This window comes from Vicia villosa, unplaced genomic scaffold (genome assembly GCF_029867415.1).
Source record: "Vicia villosa cultivar HV-30 ecotype Madison, WI unplaced genomic scaffold, Vvil1.0 ctg.002023F_1_1, whole genome shotgun sequence".
Taxonomy (NCBI): Eukaryota; Viridiplantae; Streptophyta; class Magnoliopsida; order Fabales; family Fabaceae; genus Vicia; species Vicia villosa.
The window spans coordinates 99,303-120,557 of record NW_026705815.1 but is presented as its reverse complement, the minus strand read 5'-3'; the positions used below and the strand labels follow the sequence as shown (position 1 = coordinate 120,557).

At 33.6% G+C, this 21,255-nt stretch overlaps 2 protein-coding genes and 1 long non-coding RNA gene across 8 annotated transcripts; 1 reads left to right on the top strand and 2 right to left on the bottom strand.

Moving 5' to 3' along the window:
* Positions 1-1,598: 1,598 nt before the first annotated feature.
* LOC131637537 (LRR receptor-like serine/threonine-protein kinase RGI2) lies at positions 1,599-5,481 on the top strand. The gene is made up of 2 exons (XM_058908132.1): positions 1,599-4,582; positions 4,749-5,481. Exons 1-2 carry the CDS (start codon positions 1,687-1,689, stop codon positions 5,210-5,212), a joined length of 3,360 nt encoding a protein of 1,119 aa, XP_058764115.1. The 5' UTR covers positions 1,599-1,686; the 3' UTR covers positions 5,213-5,481.
* Positions 5,482-14,908: 9,427 nt separating this feature from the next.
* Positions 14,909-19,141, bottom strand: LOC131637542 (B3 domain-containing transcription factor ABI3-like). Of its 5 annotated transcripts, none has more exons than XM_058908137.1 (7): positions 18,703-19,141; positions 16,577-18,488; positions 16,133-16,225; positions 15,930-16,030; positions 15,771-15,823; positions 15,609-15,685; positions 14,909-15,220 (listed from the first exon to the last, which is right to left on the bottom strand). In XM_058908137.1, exons 2-7 carry the CDS (start codon positions 18,350-18,352, stop codon positions 15,059-15,061), a joined length of 2,262 nt encoding a protein of 753 aa, XP_058764120.1. In that variant the 5' UTR covers positions 18,353-18,488; positions 18,703-19,141; the 3' UTR covers positions 14,909-15,058. The 5 variants fall into 5 exon arrangements, with proteins under 5 accessions (XP_058764120.1, XP_058764122.1, XP_058764123.1 ...); XM_058908139.1 differs by lacking the exon at positions 18,703-19,141 and having other exon boundaries at positions 16,577-18,117; positions 18,196-18,692; XM_058908140.1 differs by lacking the exon at positions 18,703-19,141 and having other exon boundaries at positions 15,771-15,817; positions 16,577-18,117; positions 18,196-18,690.
* A 1,117-nt stretch (positions 19,142-20,258) lies between these two features.
* LOC131637540 (uncharacterized) lies at positions 20,259-20,841 on the bottom strand. Of its 2 annotated transcripts, XR_009294357.1 has the most exons (4): positions 20,802-20,841; positions 20,569-20,678; positions 20,415-20,495; positions 20,259-20,300 (listed from the first exon to the last, which is right to left on the bottom strand). It is a non-coding gene; the product is annotated as an uncharacterized LOC131637540 (long non-coding RNA). The 2 variants fall into 2 exon arrangements; XR_009294356.1 differs by lacking the exon at positions 20,802-20,841 and having other exon boundaries at positions 20,569-20,765.
* Between the last annotated feature and the right edge of the window lie 414 nt (positions 20,842-21,255).

The following is a 21,255-nucleotide window of genomic DNA, read 5'->3' as shown; positions in this document are numbered from 1 at the left end:
TCTAACCTCAAAAGAGCATACACTTAGAACACTAAATTTATACTAAAAAATATCTTTGTATAGCCCAATCTGTGGAACATCTTAGCCTAGGGAGGTCCAAAATCCACATATGCATTCACTTAGCGTAGGTAACTTGTGATGAAACTTAGACAACAAAAACAAACTAACCTATGACGAAAATATAGTACTACATTATTTAATGTAACAATATTTTATGTTGACGCAGATGCTTACAAAGCAATTCTAATAATAATCCAGAAGCAGCTATATCTAGGGGAATCTGCTTTGAATGAGAGCTCTAAAAACAAAGAGCAAAATGCTCGATTATCAAAACAGTGCAGACCATATTAGTGACTATGTTGAGGAAAACAATGCAAAAACACATGGTGTGTGAATGAGCTAGTTTTAGTGTCAAACAAGGTATATTCAATGGTGCAGAAAAATATATATAAGTTTATGGTAAAAAAACAGAACCCCGAGGCAGAGGTGGTGGAGTGTGTTGGTTCTATCTCCAAAATCATATTAAAAGAAAGAAATATGTATTGTCATTTTTTCTTGCTTCGTAACAAAGCAAGTACTTCATGATCTCATGTCATGTCATGTCATGTGTCTTGTTCTTTAAATTTGTATTGCATGTAAATTTATCTAACAAAATTTATGTTACAAATAGTAGATTATTTATAAGGTTTCTTTTTGGCTTTATATATTGTGAGATTATTAATGTTGAGAAAATTTTAATTATATATTTACAGTAACACAGGATTAGTTAGTTATATTTAGAATATTGGAGCTATATAATGTGAGACTATTATTATTTAGAATTCAATTTTAAATTTTAGAATTCAATTTAAATTATCCAAATATTATATTTGGATGAGATGACGGAGTCTCTTCCCTCTTAATCTAAGGTCCTTAATTTGATATTGAGATAATATTAATTACATTTATGTTAACTATCTTATATTTATTTATGAATTATTCTTTTTACGAACCGTTGTTTTTTCTCTCGTAGGTGTAATTGGATAGTAATCTTTCTTTTTGTCGGAATTTCCCGTTTCCTCTTGTAATCGGGTTGGAGAACCTTTAGTTCTCCCGTTAATATATTTCTTGATTAAAAAATAATAATATTTATTTATGAATGGTATAGGTATTATAGAGTCTCATCTTGTCAAGTTTCTCATGCTATTAAATTTTTATAAGTTACACCCTTTATCCCATAAAAATGTGTCATTTAGACTTTTTTTATTAAATTAATTCTTTTTTAAAAGAATAATTTATTGTTTTTTTATTATTATATTTTTCATTATTAACTTTTACTTTATTCAATTACTTCATAAATAAAATTAATAAAAAATATTTTTATTTAATGAAATCAATTTTAGCAGTAAAATTAATACATCTAATATTTTTGTAAGAATAATTCTTTTATTCAAATTTGACAATTTTTTTACAATAAGGGAGTCCTTTATTGAAACAATGAAAGGATACTCTATAAAGAAAAATATTTCAACTATGAATTTGAATATTTCAACTAGCAAGAGAGATAGAAGCAATATAATAGTCACACTAGTTCAACAAAGTAGCTCAACATAGAGACACACAATGAAAAACCAAGAGTTTGATATATCCCTATAAACATGGTTGAGTTTTTCATGCAAAATTGCTAATGTCAATGCACACCCAACCATGAACTCACTATCTTACTTCTTCCATCATCTTCTCCTCCTCACACTTCTTCTCCCACTTTCCTCTTCAACCAATGAACTCACTACCCTACTTTCATGGACACAACCCTCCAGAAACCACCCTACACCCCCTTTTTCCAACATAAACCCCCTAGACACAAATCCATGCAAATGGTCATTCATAACATGCTCTTCACAAAACCTTGTAACAGAAATCATCATCCAAAATGTCCAATTAGCCCTTCCTTTTCCTCCAAACATCTCTTCATTTTCCAGCCTTCAAAAGTTAGTTATTTCAGGTACCAACCTCACTGGAACTATTCCATCTGAAATAGGTAACTGTCTTAACCTAATCACCATTGATCTTAGCTCAAATAGTCTTGTTGGTGAAATTCCTTCATCTATTGGAAACCTAAAAAATCTTGAAAACTTGATTCTTAACTCTAACCAATTATCTGGTTCTATTCCAATTAGGGTTGGTGATTGTGTTAGTCTCAAAACCCTAGATATTTTCGATAACAACCTTACCGGAAACCTTCCACATGAATTAGGGAATCTTTCAAATCTTCAAGTTATAAGAGCTGGTGGAAACAAAGACATTGTAGGGAAGATTCCAGAAGAGTTAGGTGAATGCAAGAACTTGACTATTCTAGGGCTTGCAGACACTAGAATTTCTGGTTCAATACCTAGTTCATTAGGTAAGTTAACATTGCTTCAAACTATATCTATTTATAGTACTTTGATTTCGGGTGAAATTCCTCGTGAAATCGGTAACTGTTCCGAGCTTGTGAACTTGTTTTTGTACGAGAATGATCTTTCTGGTGAGATTCCTTTTGAAATAGGTAAGCTTGTGAAGCTTGAAAAGATTTTGTTATGGCAGAATAGTTTTGTTGGTGGAATACCTGATGAGATTGGAAACTGTAGTAGTTTGAAGATTCTTGATTTGTCTTTGAATTTTCTCTCCGGTGGAATACCGAAGAGTGTAGGGAAGTTGTCGAATCTTGAAGAGCTTATGTTGAGTAATAATAACATTTCGGGTTCGATACCGGGTTCGATTTCAAATCTTACGAATTTGATTCAGTTGCAGTTGGATACAAATGAGATATCGGGTTTGATTCCGGCTGAGATTGGTAAGTTGACAAAGCTAACGGTTTTTTTCGCTTGGCAGAATAGGCTTGAAGGGAGAATTCCGTCGGAGTTAGGAGATTGTTTGAGCCTCGAGGCTTTGGATTTGTCTTATAATGATCTCAGTGATAGTTTACCTTCAAATCTTTTTACGCTTCGGAATTTAACCAAGCTTTTGTTGATTTCTAATGATATCTCTGGCTCTATTCCTCCTGAGATTGGTAATTGTAGTTCTCTCATTCGACTCCGTCTCGTAGATAACAAAATCAATGGTGAGATACCGAGAGAGATAGGTTTTCTTAATAACCTTAGCTTCCTTGATTTGTCTGGAAATCGTCTTAGTGGTTCGGTACCATTGGAGATTGGAAAATGCAGAGAACTTCAAATGTTGAATCTAAGTAATAACTCGCTTTCTGGTGATTTGCATAGTTATTTGTCTTCTCTTACAATGCTAGAGGTTTTGGATGTTTCGATGAATAATTTTTCTGGCGAGGTTCCAATGAGTATTGGTCAATTAACTTCACTTCTTAGAGTTACTTTAAGCAAAAACTCTTTCTCTGGATCAATTCCTTCGACTCTTGGGAAATGTTCAGGTATTCAACTTCTCGACCTTAGCAAAAACATGTTCTCGGGTAGCATACCGCGCGAGTTGTTTCAAATTGAAGCACTTGATATTGCTTTAAATTTGAGTCACAATGCATTATCAGGAGTGATACCGGTTGAGATTTCGGCTCTTAACAAGTTGTCTGTTTTAGACATTTCACATAACAATCTTGAAGGTGACTTGATGGTGTTTTCAGGCCTTGAAAATCTTGTTTCTTTGAACATTTCGTATAACAAATTCACCGGTTATTTACCAGACAGCAAGTTGTTTCATCAACTAGCAGCAACAGATTTGGATGGAAATCATGGTTTGTGTCCTAATGGACATGATTCATGTTTCAATGGAAGTTCTGCAATGACAAAGATGTTAAATGGCTCGAATTCTAAGAGGTCGGAGATGATTAAAGTTGCGATTGGATTGCTCAGTTCCTTGGCCGTTGCAATGGCAATATTCGGAGTTGTTACCGTCTTTCGAACAAGGAAAATGGTCCGAGATGACAATGATTCTGAGATGGGAGGAGGAGGTGATTCATGGCCTTGGCAGTTCACACCATTCCAAAAGGTAAACTTTTGTGTGGAGCAAATTCTAAAATGTTTAGTGGAATCCAATGTAATTGGAAAAGGGTGTTCCGGGATCGTTTATCGCGCGGAAATGGAAAACGGCGATGTCATCGCCGTCAAAAGGCTATGGCCAACAACAACAGCAGCCACTTCTTCTGCAAGATACAATCATAGTCAAAGTGACAAGTTAGCTGTTAACGGAGGAATTCGCGATTCATTTTCCGCCGAGGTTAAAACTCTTGGTTCGATTCGCCACAAGAACATCGTAAGGTTCTTAGGTTGCTGTTGGAATAGAAACACAAGATTGCTTATGTATGATTACATGCCAAATGGGAGTCTTGGAGGATTACTTCATGAAAGAAGTGGTAATTGCTTGGAGTGGCATATTAGATTCAAGATTATACTAGGAGCAGCTCAAGGTTTGGCTTATTTACACCATGACTGTGCTCCTCCTATTGTTCACAGAGATATTAAGGCCAACAACATCCTTATAGGACTTGAATTTGAACCTTACATAGCTGATTTTGGACTTGCAAAACTCGTCGATGATGGTGACTTTGCAAGATCTTCTAGTACACTTGCCGGTTCTTACGGTTACATCGCTCCTGGTTAGTATTTCTCTTCTAAAACCATAAAATTTTTAATATTAATTTTCATCAATATATCAAAATGTCGCTCATTCAACTACAATCACGGTCGTTTAAGTGTGCTTTTAACTCGCTGTTACTAACATCTTTGCTTTCGCTACTGCTTTTTCTGCATGTTTTGATTCAGAGTACGGATACATGATGAAGATAACCGAGAAAAGTGATGTATACAGCTACGGCATAGTTGTATTAGAAGTACTAACAGGCAAACAACCGATTGATCCAACAATACCGGACGGACTTCACATTGTCGATTGGGTTAGACAGAAAAGAGGGCGAGTTGAAGTGCTCGACGAAACCTTAACAACAAGGCCAGAATCCGAAATAGAAGAGATGTTGCAGACTCTAGGTGTTGCTTTGTTATGCGTAACCCCGAGTCCAGACGACAGACCAACGATGAAAGACGTGGTTGCAATGATGAAAGAGATTAAACAAGAGAGAGATGAATGTGTGAAAGTTTTTGATCAACATGAGAGTAATCATTCTAATGAGGCAGTGGAAGGGATGAAACATTCATGTCCTGCAACAAGTAGCAGCAACATGAATGTGCATTTACATTACTCTCCTCATATTTCTACAACACTAGATTAAGAAAGTTTGAAATGTTAAATAGTAGTTATGTGACTAGGAAACTAGTTTTTTCTTAGCAAGAGTGTGGTTTGGTTTTATTTGATTTTAGTTACTACTTCAGCTTATTAATTATGGTTTGATTGTGTGTATAAGGATATTTAGTAGTCTTAATAATTGGGAGAGTTGAAGTAATTTTTGTTCTTTGTTTTACTGATTTTGCTTCATTTTCATGAAAACTACATGAAAATTATTAGAGATAAAGTTTTGTTTCTTGTTGAAAATAAGAAAGTTATTTGGCTGTCTAATTAGAGTTTTTATGTAGTCTGCACACTATATTGTGTTATTTGGCTACTTGTTTGTTAAATCTCCCCAAAGTACTGAACTGGTACTGAATTTTTCTCTCAGGCATTTCATCAAATAGCTTCTGAGCAATTTCATTATTGTCCGTTTCAACACATCATTTACACAAATGCTTTCTTTTTCGGTAACTTTTAATTCAACAACACATCATTTACACAAATGCTTTCTTTTTCGGTAACTTTTAATTCAACAACACATCATTTACACAAATTCTTTCTTTTTTAGCAACCTGGTGTTTGTGTTATAAACCCCATAGATAAAAGAATTCATCAACACATCATAATGTGTCTTATTTCATGTAAACAATTTTTAAGAAAATAACCCTCAAATTTAAGGAGGTTCGTAACCCCCGCAATTTAACTTGTTTTTTTCATTCAACTATGATATTGACTTTAAGTGATGTGGCGTGTCACGTCAATTTTCGTTAGATTAATACTAAGAAGATTATGTTTAAGGCATTTAGCTAACATAACATCGGAGATAGTAGTAGATGAAGGATTATCTAAACTACCTTTTTTAAGTATTGCACCTTTGTTGTTGTCTTCATATGATACAAAACCTTTCTTCTTCGCCACAAAGTTGGAGAATAGGAAAATGTCTCCCGTCATATGCCTTGAGTACCCACTATCAAGAATTCATCTTCTCTCCATGGAGCCAGGACATTTAACCTGCAAGATCAAACAAAGGTGATAGGTACCCAACTCTCATTGGATCCTTGTGAGTGAGTGAAAATATGGTTGCATTTCGGCAATTGTTAAAAATACCTTTAAGAACAAAAATGCTCTTAAATTTGCATTTTTCAATAGTATGACCTTTCTTGCAACAATAGTGGCAAGTTAAATTATGATGAGATTTACTTTTGTTGTTTGAATCCTTTTTAACAAAACTATATTTTTTTTTTTATGATTTATTCAAAGGATTTTCAAACTTTGAAGGATCAATAGCAAAAGTAATCTTTAGTTGTAATACCCCTTGTCCAATTTGACTTTAAGAATTTTAGACTCCTTTTGCCAAATGTTACAAGTTTTACAATTGAACCGAGACGGTTCTTCATCCTATTTCTTAACAACTTGACTATCTACAATAGATTGCTTTAAACCTTCCATTTTCTTTTCAGTTTCTAAAACCTTAGCTTCTAATTATGAAGAAAAAAATTATTTGAAGCAAGTTTCTCGAAAGCCTCTACCGCTTCTTTATGTAGATTTTCAAATGCACTTTCTAATTCGAAATAGGACAACTTATCAACATTTTCATATTTATAATGACTTACATTCTTTTTCTTCTTATGACGTTGATGGGCGAGACAAACATTCTCCTCCACTTCACTATCACTTAAGCTTTTATTACTTGAGGAATCACAATATCTCTCAAGCAACATAGACTCTTCTTGGCTTTGTTGTGTTGGCCCTTTTCTTTATCGTCAAGAGGTGGGCACTCCGGCCTATAATGACCCGATTTCCCACAATTGTAACATTGACCTCTTAGTTTTGGTCTCTCGTTGTCATCTTCCTTTGAGGATGTAGATTGTCTTCTAAACTTAATGAGTTTTTTGTCAGAGTGCTTTACTCCATTCTTTCTAATGTACATATTGTACCTTTTTGCAAATAATAATCTCATTTCTTCATCGTCACTACACTAGTATCACCATTAATTTGCTCATTTGTTAAGGACCTCGAACTAGAAGCCTTTAGAGAAATAGACTTCTTTTCTACCTCTGTATCCTTACCTTTCTCTTTTTTAAGCTTCTTCTCATTTTTCTCTATGCAAGTAAGGGGGTGAATAGATCCCCGAGGTAAATTTTCCTTTTTAAAATTGTTTTTAAAACTCACAAAAATATGGAAAGCGGAAGATTAAGCCTATATCAAACAAGTCGTCTAAACCGAACTGATTATTGAAAACTCAGACATGCGTAATACCTTATGGAATGTAGAACAATGATAAGAAATTAATAAACCAAGTTCTCATTCAATTGTTTTAACAGTTTCACTAAGATAACCTATTTCCAATGAAATTAGTGGTAAAGCGTAAAATAGCAAATTATCAAACACTTGGCATGCAATCGATTTTTTAGATTTTCCTTTTGAGTATGTTGATAAAAAAAACCATTTACAATCAATTTGATTGAAAGGTAATCAGCAAAGAAATTTAACTTTGAACAATTAAAGGAAAATTTGTACAAATTGATTACTCAATTAATATATTTAACAATTTGCTTATGAAAATTAAATGAGAGAGAGATATAGAAAGAGGACATGAGGAGTTGTTTAGGCAGTTCACCGATCTTCCTCGCTACAGCTACGTGTGCCACCAAATATTTCATTTGGTCGAATCCAAATTCACTGCCTCACGCTACTTCTTTGCAAGAATTTCCCATTCTTCAAAGTTTTTACTCGATCGAATCCGAATTGCGAAGATTTTGTCAAACCCCCAAATCAACACCTTGATCTTAGAGGATAAACTCTCACAATTTTTCTGATGAACCTCCTTAAGATTCTCAACCCAATACACCGGTACACCAACCTAAATTGTACGTTATCAACCTAGTCTAGATGACACCCAAACAAAAAATGATTATATGTAATTTGTTTATGTGTATGCATAGATGGAAGGTTGAGGATGCTGATCAATATTTGTATAATGTTTATAGTTTCATCAAGTTGAAAATCATACATGTATGAAGTATTTATAAGTGCACAAGTTGGAGGCAAAAGAGAAACCTAAAAGTTTGAAAAAGAATGCAATTTTTAAAAAAAAACTACAGCATGTGTTGACACATATAAGTCATGTATCGACAGTGTAAGAAAAAGATTTGGTTCTGCATATGACCTTAGGTTATGATGATAATGTTACATGATATCTTAGAGAATAATTCAGCACTGTAACATATTATGTCTAGTATGTAGTTTTTGCTAACAAGTTCTAACTCTGAAGAAAAAGCGTGTAACGTCATCAGGTTCTGAACAAAGCACACTTCGACTCTGAAGAAGATCAATGTGTTTACATATTAAGTTAAGTTCGTGAATGCTTCTTTCTGATAAACGTTAGTAATAGAGCTTCTGATCGATACTCTCATGAAAGAACTTTTGGTGCCTCCTCTATTTATGAGATCCTGTTATCCAAGTTTTGAAGATTCTGAATACGTAGGTTCTAGAAGAACAAGTTCTGAAGATTCTAAAGACTTAGTCTATGAAGATTTAAAGACCAAGTGTTGAAGACTCTGAAGACAAGGTTCTAAATGAACAAGTTCTGAAGACTCTAAAGACTTAGGTTCTGAAGTTTCAAAACACCAAGTGCTAAAGACTCTAAAGATAAGGTTCAGAGTGAATAAGTTTTGAAGACTCTAAAGACTTAGATTCTAGTAACTCATTGGTTTGATCCTTCTAAACATGCTTCAACAACTATTATCTAAAGCCTCTGAAGAATGGAAGACGTAAGATCAAATTTAGATTCTCGTGAGGAAATAATAAGTGGTATCTACTCTTCCTAGGGTGGTGCTAGGTCTGTATTGTTGTAGAGTATTGTCTACCTCTCCTCACTGACCTTTGGAACCATACAGTTGGAATTTCATATTCCAATTCTACCCTTCAACGAACTTCTCTTCTTGTGCTATAAAAATAAGACTTAGAAGAAGAATCAAAGAGACGTTGGAATATTGTTACAATAACTCTGACTATTACAAAACTCATGCTGAAACGCTGCTAAATAAATCTGATCATTTCTTTGTATAGTTTTGTAAGAAAGAGAACTTTTGTTCTTTAACTTGCAGCAAGTGAGCTTTGTAAGAACAAGACTGGTTCTGCATATGACCTTAAGTTTTGATAAGGGAAAATCACCTTGATAAAAATAATTGTTTTATTTATTTTTGTTCTTGTAATCTTGTATTTTTAATTTGGGAAGAAATTATTTTAAACCTTGAAACCCAATTCAAATCCCCCTTTCTTGTGTTTCACGCACCGTAAATTGGCATTAGAGCTTCGGTTCTAGTAATAAATACTTAACCGTGTCAGATAAAGATTCATAATTTTTCTGTGAAACACTATGGCCATTCCACCACCTACTGCCACCAGTTATGAATGAAAGAGGATACTACAATGCTAAACCTCCAATCTTTGATGGAGAAATATTTGATTACTTGAAGGACAAAATAGAAAGTTTCTTTCTTGGTTATGATGTTGATCTATGGGATATGGTAGTTAATGGTTACGAACATCGTGTTGATGCAAGTGGAAACAAGGTTGAAATAAGAAGTATGAACGACTAAGAGAAGAAAGATTATAAGAAACATCACATGGCTAAAACTATTCTACTAAATGATTTCTTATAAGGAATATGAAAAGATAACAAATAGAGACTCTGCTAAGTCTATATTTGATTCTTTGAGAATGACACACGAAGGCAATTCTTAAGTAAAGGAGACTAGGGCTATTGCGTTGATTCAAAAATATGAAGCTTTAAAGTCCTGGACAAAGGGTATTTTGCTTCAGATCATGTGAAGAAAATTATCAAAAGTCTGCCATCAAAATGGAGGCCAGTGGTAACTGAACTCAAACCTGCCAAAGATCTGAACAACTCATCTCTTGAAGAACTTGTTAGTTCTTTAAGAAGTCATGAGATAGAGCTCGAACAAGATGAACCTCAGAAAAGAGGAAAATCTGTTAAGGTGTGCCAGAAAGTCTGAAAAAACTAAAGCTCTTCAAGCTGAAGAGGAAGAAGATTTATCAGAAAACTTTGATGAAGATAAAAATGAAGATGAACTACCGCTTCTTTCCAAAAGATTTAACAACCTCTGGAAAATGGAGCAAGGCTATAAGTTTAGAGGAGCTAGAAGGACAGGAATTCGCTTCGAATCTACTTCTGGGATAAGGAAGTCTGGTAACAACAAAGAAGTTATCTTCTACGAGTGCAATGAGACATGCCATTATAAGAACGAGTTCCTTAAGCTCCAGAAGGAGATTCCAAAGAAGAAGTTTTTCAAAGGCAAGAAGAAAGGGCTTATGGCAACATGGGATGATTCTGATTCTTCAGAAGATGACTCCGAAGACAAACGAGCTAATGTTACGATGATGGCTAGCATTAGAGGACTTGCTGAAGTGATCCATCCAGAATCTGAATAAGACTCAGACATAGAAGAGATATCCTTAGAAGTAAAGTTGAGACACCAGCCATGGTACCTGGACTCTAGCTGCTCACGACACATGACGGGAATAAGGCATATGTTCCAAAGCCTGGAACTTAATAGTGGAGGCATCGTAGGTTTTAGGGGTGATCAAAAAGGAAATATCATTGGCTCCAGAACAATTGGTAACGATTCTCTCCCTTCCATTACTAATGTTTTTCTTGTTGAAGGATTGATGCATAAATTATTATCCATAAGTCAATTAAGTGACAATAATTATGAGATTAACTTTAATCAAAACTCCTGTAAGGCTGTTAGTCAAAAGGATGACTCTATCCTCTTTAATGGCAAGAGGAAAAATAACATCTATTAGATTAGACTTTTTGATCTTAAAGAGAATAACGTAAAATGTCTTATGTTTGTTAACAAAGAGCAATGGACTTGGCATAGACGATTGGGCCATGTCAGCATGAAAAGGATATCTTAGCTGAACAAACTTAATATACTTAGAGGCCTGCCTAATTTGAATTTCTCTTCAAATGCTCTTTGTGAAGCATGCCAGAAGGGTAAGTTTTCAAAAACCTCGTTCAAGGCTAAAAATATTGTTTCTACTTCTAGGCCTTGAGAGCTTCTGCATATTAACTTGTTTGGACCACTGAAAATTGCTTCTGTCAATGATAAGAAGTATGGGTTAGTCATTGTTGATGACTTAAGTCGATGGAATTGGGTTAAATTTCTTAGACACAAGGATGAGTCACATTTTGTGTTCACCACCTTTTGTACTCAAGTACAAAATGAGAAAGACTCTAAAATTGTCAAATTCAGAAGTGATCATGGTGGCGAATTCTAAAACAAACAGTTTGAGAAGTTGTTTTATGAGAATGGAATTTCCCATGATTTCTCCTACTCTAGAACTTCACAGTAATGTAGAGAGGAAGAATAGGACCTTGCAAGAGATGGCCAGAACCATGATTAACAAAACTAACATGGCAAATTACTTTTAGGCAAAAGTTGCTAACACAACTTGTTACATTCAAAATAGAATCTCTATCATACCTATTATGAGTAAGACTCCTTATGAATTGTGAAAGAATAAGAAACCCAATATTTCTTATTTTCATCCATTCGGATGTAATTGCCTTATTATGAATACTAAGGAGAATCTTAACATGTTTGATTCTAAAGCACAGAAATTTATCATGTTCAGATACTATGATCGCTCAAAAGGTTATAGAGTATATAACACTGAGACATGAATTGTTGAAGAATCAATTCATGTTAGATTTGATGATAACCTTGACCGTGAAAAGTCAAAGCTAGTTGAAAAATTTTCAGATTTGGAGATTACTTATTTAGGTTCTGAAGGTAATAAATCTTCTATAGAAGAACAAGAAGTAAAGGACTCTAGAGATGTTCAACCAGGAGCTGTTGTAGTCCAAAATCCTCTAAGGAAGCTCAGATCTAGATCATCACATTCTGAAGAATTGATTATGGTTGATAAGACTGAGCCTGTCAAAACCAAATCGTCTTTCAAACCATGTGAAGACACTCTTCTGGATTTGGTGTCCCTTACAGAACCAACATCAGTAGTTGGAGCATTTCTGGGAACAGACTAGATTTTGACTATGCAAGAAGAACTAAGTCAATTCTTAGTCAATGATATGTGGGATCTGGTGCCTAGACCCAAATGAACTGTGATTGGAACTAATTGGGTCTATAAAAGCTAAACGAAAAAGGAGAAGTGGTAAGAAACAAAGCTCGACTGGTTGCGCAAGGCTATAGTCAACAAGAAGGAATCGACTATATAAAAACTTTTTCACTAGTTTCCAGGTTAGAGTCTATTCGTCTTTTAATTTCATTTGTCACAAATCATAACATCATCTTATATCAGATGGATGTTCATAGTACATTTCTGAATGGTTACATAATAGAGGAAGTAAATGTTCACCAGCCCCATGGTTTCGAAGATCATAAAAATCCATATTACCGTTTTAAACTCAAGAAATCGTTGTACATTTTGAAACAAGCTCTCAGAGTTTGGTATAAAATATTAAGCAATTTTCTTTTAGAAAATAGCTTCACCAGAGAAAAGGTTGATACTACCTTGTTCTGTAAGTCAGTCAAAATGACATTCTAGTAGTACAGATCTATGTTGATGATATTATATTTGATTCTGCTAATGCTACTTTGTGCAAGAACTTTTCTAAGTCTATGCAGACAGAATTTGAAATGAGTCTAGTGGGAGAACACAAGTTCTTTATGGGAATACGAATCAATCAAGGCTCAGAAGAAAAATTCATTCATCAAAGCGAGTATACTAAAAAACTTCTGAAGAAATCCGATCTATCAGATTGTAAGATAGCAAAAACTCCCATGCACCCGACCTGTATTGTTGATAAAGATGAGGTAAGTAGTAAGGTTGATTAGAAACTATACAGAGGTATGACATGTTCTGTTATATTTGACTGCTTCTAGACCTGAAATTTTATTCAGTGTATGCTTGTGTGTTCGCTTCCAATCAGATCCTAGAGAATTTCACTTAACTGATGTTAAGAGAATTTTTAAGTATATGAAAGTTAATATTAATCTTGGTTTGTTATAATAAATCAAGTGAATACAATTTAATATGATTTTTTTATACTGATTATGCTGGAGATAGAATAGAAAGAAAAAGTACTTTTTGAAGCTGCCAGTTTCTGGAGGATAATTTAATCTCATGATCCAGTAAGATCTACAATAGCACTCTTAACAGCAGAAGCTGAGTATATATCTTCATCTGGATGCAGCACACATATGCTCTAGATGAAAAGTCAACTGGAAGATTTCCAAATATATGAGACCAACATTCATATCTTCTGTGATAATACTTCTGCTATTTGTTTATCCTAAAATCTCATTTACATTTTAGGGCTTAATTTTGTATCAACAAAACCACCAAAACATATGTCCTCAAACAAAAAACTGATGTTGTAATTTTAGTGATGAATATGAATAGTAGTGGTCTTAGGGTTGATGGTCGAGCCGATGCAGTTGGACAAATCCGAAATAATGGTGATAATTAAATCCTTGGGTTCAACAACTTTTTAGGAATCACTAACATCAGATTCGAATAGACTTGGTTTCTAAACCGCCTATGAAATTCCATAGCATTACTTTAGTCAATTTTCAAGAGATTCTTAGTAAGAAGTGAGCTATCACTATCAAACATTACTTTTGCGAATGGGAACGCTTACGCAAACTATCTATCTAGAAATATAAATTAAAAAATGTTTCAAAATCAAAATTTTCTTCCTACAAAACATGATTGTTAATCACTTGACCAATTAAATTGAGTTTAATTGCTATGCACTGTCAGTGTAAAACTTTTTACACTATCAATGCATCACAACCACTCAATTATATTACTTTTTAAAAAATTAAAATAAAATTCAAACACTTCCAATAGATTAACGGTTGTGATTCACTGACGTTGTAAAACTTCTTTACACCGTCAGTGTATTCTAATTAAATTCTTCCACAAATATTATATAGAAAGTACTAAAAAACAATTTCCATAAATATTATATGCAAAATGGGAATATGCAAAATTAAATAAAAAAAAAGTTTAGGGTATAAATGTCAAGTGACACTATTAATTAATTACTAAGAATTAACACGATACAATTGAGGTCAAGTTTGTTAAGCATCAAACTAATTGTGTTGCTCATAGTTTAACACGAGCGGTCAATTCCTAGTCTCGACGCATAATTCTTTATTTGAGTCCTCCTTGTATTGAACATTGTTTATTTAATGATATGAGTTGCTTTTGTAAAAAAAAAAAAACACAATACAATTTGTTTCAATATAACCATATCAATATCGTCACACGCGATTAATTAACACAACTAATACAATTTGTTCTTCAATAAAAAAAATATAACACTATTAATTAACACAACTAATACAATTTTGTTCTTCAATAAAAGAAGTATCAATATCAACACCGTTAATATCATTTGGTCACAAGCGCGCGTATCAATATCAACACCAATGATATATCAACACCATCAATATCATTTGGTCACAAGCGCGCGTATCAATATCAACACCATCAATATCATATCATTTGGTCACAAGCGCGCGATGCCAATACGGTTCTGGCCGCAGCCATTTGATTATATGTATAAGTAGTTTATTATGTTCATTTGCACCATGGTTTTTTATGAACTTCAAAATCAAAGTTACAAATGGAGATACATACATTCACACATACAATTTTCACACAATTATCCTCTTGAATATCACATGCTCAATTCAGAGTTTTATTTATTTATTTATTATACTATACTATTTATATTATATTATATTACATTACATACTTATTATATTACATAATATTATACTTTATCCATTCATTTCCTCCTCTTTGGTGAGGATGGTGTGTCATTATTATCCACCGCTTCATTTCCAGCTGTATTACTATTATTCTCATGCTGCTGGTTTTTCTGTGCTTTTCCTGTTTTCTTCGCCTCCGGTTTTGCTCCTTGTTGCCTCACTTTAACTCCTCTTATCATCTGCATCACACATTATATTCCCACCAATTATTTCACACATTTTTTAAAAAAGAAAAAAAAATCACTCTAATTTTGTAGATCTCAAGAAATTAATAATAATAATAATAATAATAATAATAATAATAATAATAATAAAAATAATTATTTTAAATAATGGTCAAGGCCGCATAATGAATACTACAATTTCGGTCGGTACAAATGTTTTGATACTAATTGAGATTATTTCGATCGGTACAAATGTTTTGATACTAATTGAGATTGTCACAGAGTGAATTAACTATGTATATAACATCTTTCGATAACATTAACATTTTGTCGCAACTGTTTTGACAGTAATTATCTCTATTATAAAACCTTGACAACAATATAAAGAAGAGAAGGGTCTTACAAATTTGCCACACTTCACATCAGAATATAACACTATGAAATCTCCCTCTTGAAGTCCATTAGCTTTTACAAAATCACCTATATAAAATGAAATTAGTTTATGAAACAAAATTGTAAAAAACAAGAAACAAAAACTCCAATGAATAAGAAGAATTGAACTCACCAGTGTTTTCAAGTAAATACATTCTGCTTTTGTTATTTGGCCAATATCTGATGCTCCAAGAAGAAATAATAATCCAAAAATGAAAATTTTAGTCTCAATGCATAGAATGTAATAAAAATAAAAACAAATTTGTCCATGAAATTTCGATTAATTAATTACCTATAGCGCATATTCCAAACTCGAGAAGTTCCAATATCTTCCATTGTAATGGTAATGCCATCTCTTGCCTCGAGTTCGGGCAAATGAGTTTCTGCCTCTTTCTGATCGAGTTTTTACAACCAAATGTATGAATCAATACAAAGTTAATCTATACAAATGTAGTAAATATTTAATTAATAAGAGAAGAAAAGATAAAAAATTACTTTTGGCAAAACAATTCTCCCCAAACTTCCAACATCACTTTGCTTCAACACCTTTTGTAGAAGGAACTTCAAGTTCTTCTCCGGCTTCCAACCCTATAAATCAAACAATGGTTATAAGTTGCAATTACAATGCTGTTGTCAACTTTTATCTTGTGATGCCTTTGCAGAAAGGTCTTACACCATTATATTGCATCCGCATGCGAACCACAATTTATACGGACAGACATGACACGAACACATGGATATAAATATAAGGTATTCACAAGTGTCAGTGTAAGTGTTTCGAAACAGACACGCCTTAGGCATCGGTGCTACATAGGTTATAGATACAAATCAAGTTCATTAACAAATTATCTTTATCTTTTCGTAATCATGCATTTGTGATGATCACAGTTATGACATTATAACCGATACAAATAATGTAACAAATTATGATTCACAAACCTGTTTCTTATCCGACGCATTTCGACCCAGATGAGAATTCTGTGTCTGATTGTTGGTGCGGTCGCGTTCCACCGGCTGCTGCGCAGGCTCAGCCGGAACTGCGGTAGCTTTCCCACCAGCCATACTCTGCCAATACATCCAACTACCTTGATTTACACCCGCATCATTGGTGCAATTATCGCCACCACCACCACCACGCAATCTACCAACCGAATCAGAACCTTGATTCTGATGATTCCTATGATGAGGAACAAACCTTCTCTGCCTCGCCATTCTCTTCTTTCTAGCTTCTTTTGTAGCAGACGGACCTAACCTCATTAACCTATCACCACCACCTCCATGAAAAAACTGATAAGAACCATATTGATTTCCATATCCTCCAAAACTCAAACCATGAGGTTGTACAATGTTGCTATCTACAAACGACGCTTGATTGTAGCTCGGTACAACATTGAATTGATGATACTCATTACCAGAACCATGCTGATAAAGGTTAATATTATGGTTAATATTATTCGAAACGGAACCATTTGTGTAATGGACATCACCAACATATCCAACTCCAACCATCGGTTGCGAAAATTGTTGTGGAGGAACAACAAGAGGCGTTTGTGATTGTGTTTGTGTTTGATCTATCCATGAAGTTTGGTTAAAACAAGGGCTTGTTGTGTTTTGATTCGGACATAGATCTTGAAACTGCGGTTGTGGCTGTTGATGAACAAGATTTGAGGTTGTTGTGTTATTGTTGTTTTCTTTGAGTCTTTTGCTTTGTAGATGACTAGTTTGAACCCATTCAAGAATAAGCTTCAACAACTGTTTCATCCCTTCTTTTCCACCACCTAATCTTCTAGCAGCACTCTCAATTGTTGATTTCCTAAGCTTCACATTCCTCAAATCATTAGCCGATACGCTATCTTTGTTCGATTTTAGCCATTCCAAGAAAACACTACTCATCTCATCATTAAGACTATCACATGCACCACCATCAAAATTAAGGTCTGGTTTTGTTTCGCCATCATCATGCACCACTATTGGAACTTGTGGATGATGTTGTTGTTGCACTAGAACTTGTTCTTGTGTGAAATCGTCAACTAAAGGGTTTTCTTCATCGGTCTGAAAAATCGAAGCCGGGTCGAAAAATTCATTGGTTTCTAAAAGCTCCATGTAGCCAAAAGTATCCATCATAACATCCTCCATGCATTCACCACCAACACCAAGATCTTGTTCTTCTTGCTGTTGTTGAGGAATCTCTATAGATGGAGTTGATGCCAAAGTTATTGCATGTTGACCATGATGATCTAATGGATCATGCATGTTCAAAAAACCTTGATTATTATCATTATTATCATCACAACTCTTCATTTTCTCACCATGATGATCTTCTTCAACTTCTGATTTCAAAACAGCCCAAGAAGCTGCAGAGGAAGAAGAAGCAGAAGAGGAAGAAGATGTTGCAGTTGTAGTAGTAGTTGAAGTAGTAGTACATGCAATGGTTTTCAATGGTGTTGAACATGAAGATGATGATGATGATGAACATGATGCTGATGACATGCATGGAAAATCAGGTAAAGAAGGAAAATCAGCATAGAACACAGATGCATCATCATTCATATTCATACCTAAAAGATCATCACCATCTTGATGATTTGTAGTATCATCAAGCCAAATCTCTCTCTCAGAAACCGCTACTAATTTTTCATCTTCTCCTAAACCTCCAAAACCGTCTTCTTCTTTCTCATTCACCATCTTTGCATGCAGATCTAAGCCACTCTCCATAACAAGTTTCAATCTTTAAGACACCCTTTTGTTGAATTATTCTTCTGGTGCAATTTTTTCCCAAGATAGTGTATGAAATATGGTGCAATTTGAGGAGAGAGAAAGTAGATAAAAATGGATAATTTTTTTTATGTACCTATCAAGTACAAAAGGAAAAGATCTGAACCATTGTGAAGTTGTTGTGTCTAATTAAGGAATCAAAACAAGATAAGATTCTTTAAAATCCTACAAATGGATTATGCAACAGAAAACATCTGATACTCCTCTCAACAAAAAAAAAAACACAAACCAAGTTGGATTTATCATTGCATACAATATATTAAATTATTAATAATGAAAACCTCTCTTACCTTCAATGAAAGCGACTTTCACTATTCCAAAAGTGCTTTTTTTTAATTGATTTTTTTACTCAACAAACAATCCTATACAACAACAATAACAAAAACAAAACATCATAGGATTTTTGAAAGAACATGGATGAAGATAATTGAAAGGACTAAACTTGATTTCTCTGGCTATTATCAAACCCAAAAAAAAATCAAAACTTTAGACAGAAACAAAGAGAGTGAACAAGGATGCAATGATTGTTTCTTCACAAACCCAGATAAAACCTAGAAACCAAAAACAAACCACCCATGTGTGTATATGCTGGTTTGTTCTAGGAAGTTACATTATTTTTTTTCTTCACTTTAAAAAAATAATAATTTTATTTTCTCTTTCTTAGATAAGTTCAAAGTGGTTTGGTGGTTTTAGAGAGAAAAGGTAGTTTTGGTTTTGAATGAAAGGAATGAATAAAACAAGATTCTTGTGCCGCTAGTTTTGTCAAATGAGGTACTTGGGATTCTGTGTTTTATAGACATTCGTTGAAATCTTAGTGGTGATACTAAGCGGTGACACAGTCTTTATGAGAAAGTAATAGGTCTTCTGCTGCACAAAGAGAAATTTAATTTTATTTAGGTGACCTTTGGATTTATCATTACTTACTAGTTATACTACTACTTCATTTTTAATTAGTTTTGTTAGATAAAATGTCTTACTACTGTATCTTATATCAATTACTATTTAGTTGTATAATGAAAATGTCATGATAATTGGGTTGGGAATTACTGTCATGAGATTAATAATAGTTTAATATTTTGTGAAATTAATTTTTTTATTAACTAAATTAAATTATGTATTGATAAGATTATTCAAAATAGAGATGTATAAAAATAAGAAAAAACAAAAAAAAAAAAAATTGAACACTCCAGTACCCATCACATTTTAGAGGGTACCCGTACCCATGTGACATGTATTGTTTTGATTGGACACCTAATTAATATTATTAATATTATTTTTATTATAAATAATTATTATATCAATAAATATTATACTCTTAAATTTATGAAATTATAATATTAACCAAACAATTTCGATTTTTTTTTTCTTCTTCTTAATTTGTACTTTCAAGCAGACTCTTCTTCTGTTCTCCACAACTGTCGACTGGCTTTCACCTTGTTCCCAAGGTTTTCCTTCTAGCACCATCTTTATAATGTATACCATATGTTTGTGTTTTTGTGTGTAAAACTGCAAAAGATTTATGTGTGTGAACTTTGTTATGTGTGAACACGTGAACTAGAATTGCAAGCAATATAAATTTCTTGTTAACAAGGAGTCGACTCAGTAATAATACTAACGAGTGTTGTAGCATAGTAAGCCAGTATATGTTAGTTCTCTCGTACGATTTAAATATACTCCCAAATTCAACTAAGCCACTGGTTAATGTTAATAAGTTAGTAAGAAATGAATGTATCATTGTAAGAAAGTCCCACATCAAAATAACTGGCCAAAGTGAGGACAACAACCACAAATGTACGATTTCTCGCGAGCCGGGGTATCTTAAGATTTTTGAATTAGGGAAAATGTGGGTTCCTTAACTGACTGCTCTGGAGTTGGTGGTATCTCTTGACTGCAGAAGTGTCCCCATCAAACATATTATCAGAGATAAATAACCAAAAATAGAAATCAAAATTTAATTACCGATAACTCAATCAGAAAAAATGAAAAGTTGAAGTTTGTATACCTAATCTTCAAGGAAAATGTATGTCCTTCTGCATTATAAGAAGTATTGACTTTAACAATAGGAGTCCCAGCCTGAGAGTACCTGTACATTTGCCGATCAGTCAGAGTATGAAATTAGCATAATAATGCTGGAAAAGAAAACCCAAAATACAAACCACGATAAGAAATTGGCAAAATCTGCATCATTTGCATCCCGCATGGCAACATAAAAATCTTCACATGTTACAGCTTGCCCATCATGTCTCTTAAAATATAGATACATGCCCTGAAATACAGAGAATCTGTGAGTTGAATTCTAAAATAAAGTACAAGATTGATAGCATAGAATCATGACATTGCAAGTAAGAATATTATCATAGGCATTGGATGGGTAAACAAGCATTCTTACCTTTCGGAACCCTTAACTTCCCAATAAGGTTTTGTACATTCGAACAACTTCAGCCCCCTGATGCATAGAAATAACTTCAGCCCCCTGATGCATAGGATCATAAGAACAAAATGTCCAAGAAAACTAATGGACGTGGAGAGAGATTAAAATTTAAGAAGGAAATATCACACCTTTTCATAGACCTGCAAAAGAAAAGAAAATTTGATTATGAACAATTATATATCTTGATGAGAGAAACTGAGCAAACTGATCAAAATCTGAAGAGAGAAAAAACACATGAACATACTGTGACTGTATTTTGACATTGAAGACAGGGCCAAATCAGAAATTAAGCGAGAAGATTGTCAATATAATAGATAAGTTAGCAATAACAGAACAAGAAATCATCATACAGGAGTAAAATTTCAAATATGATATTGACTCGATTTGAAATTCTAAAAATAAAGAAGCTTGC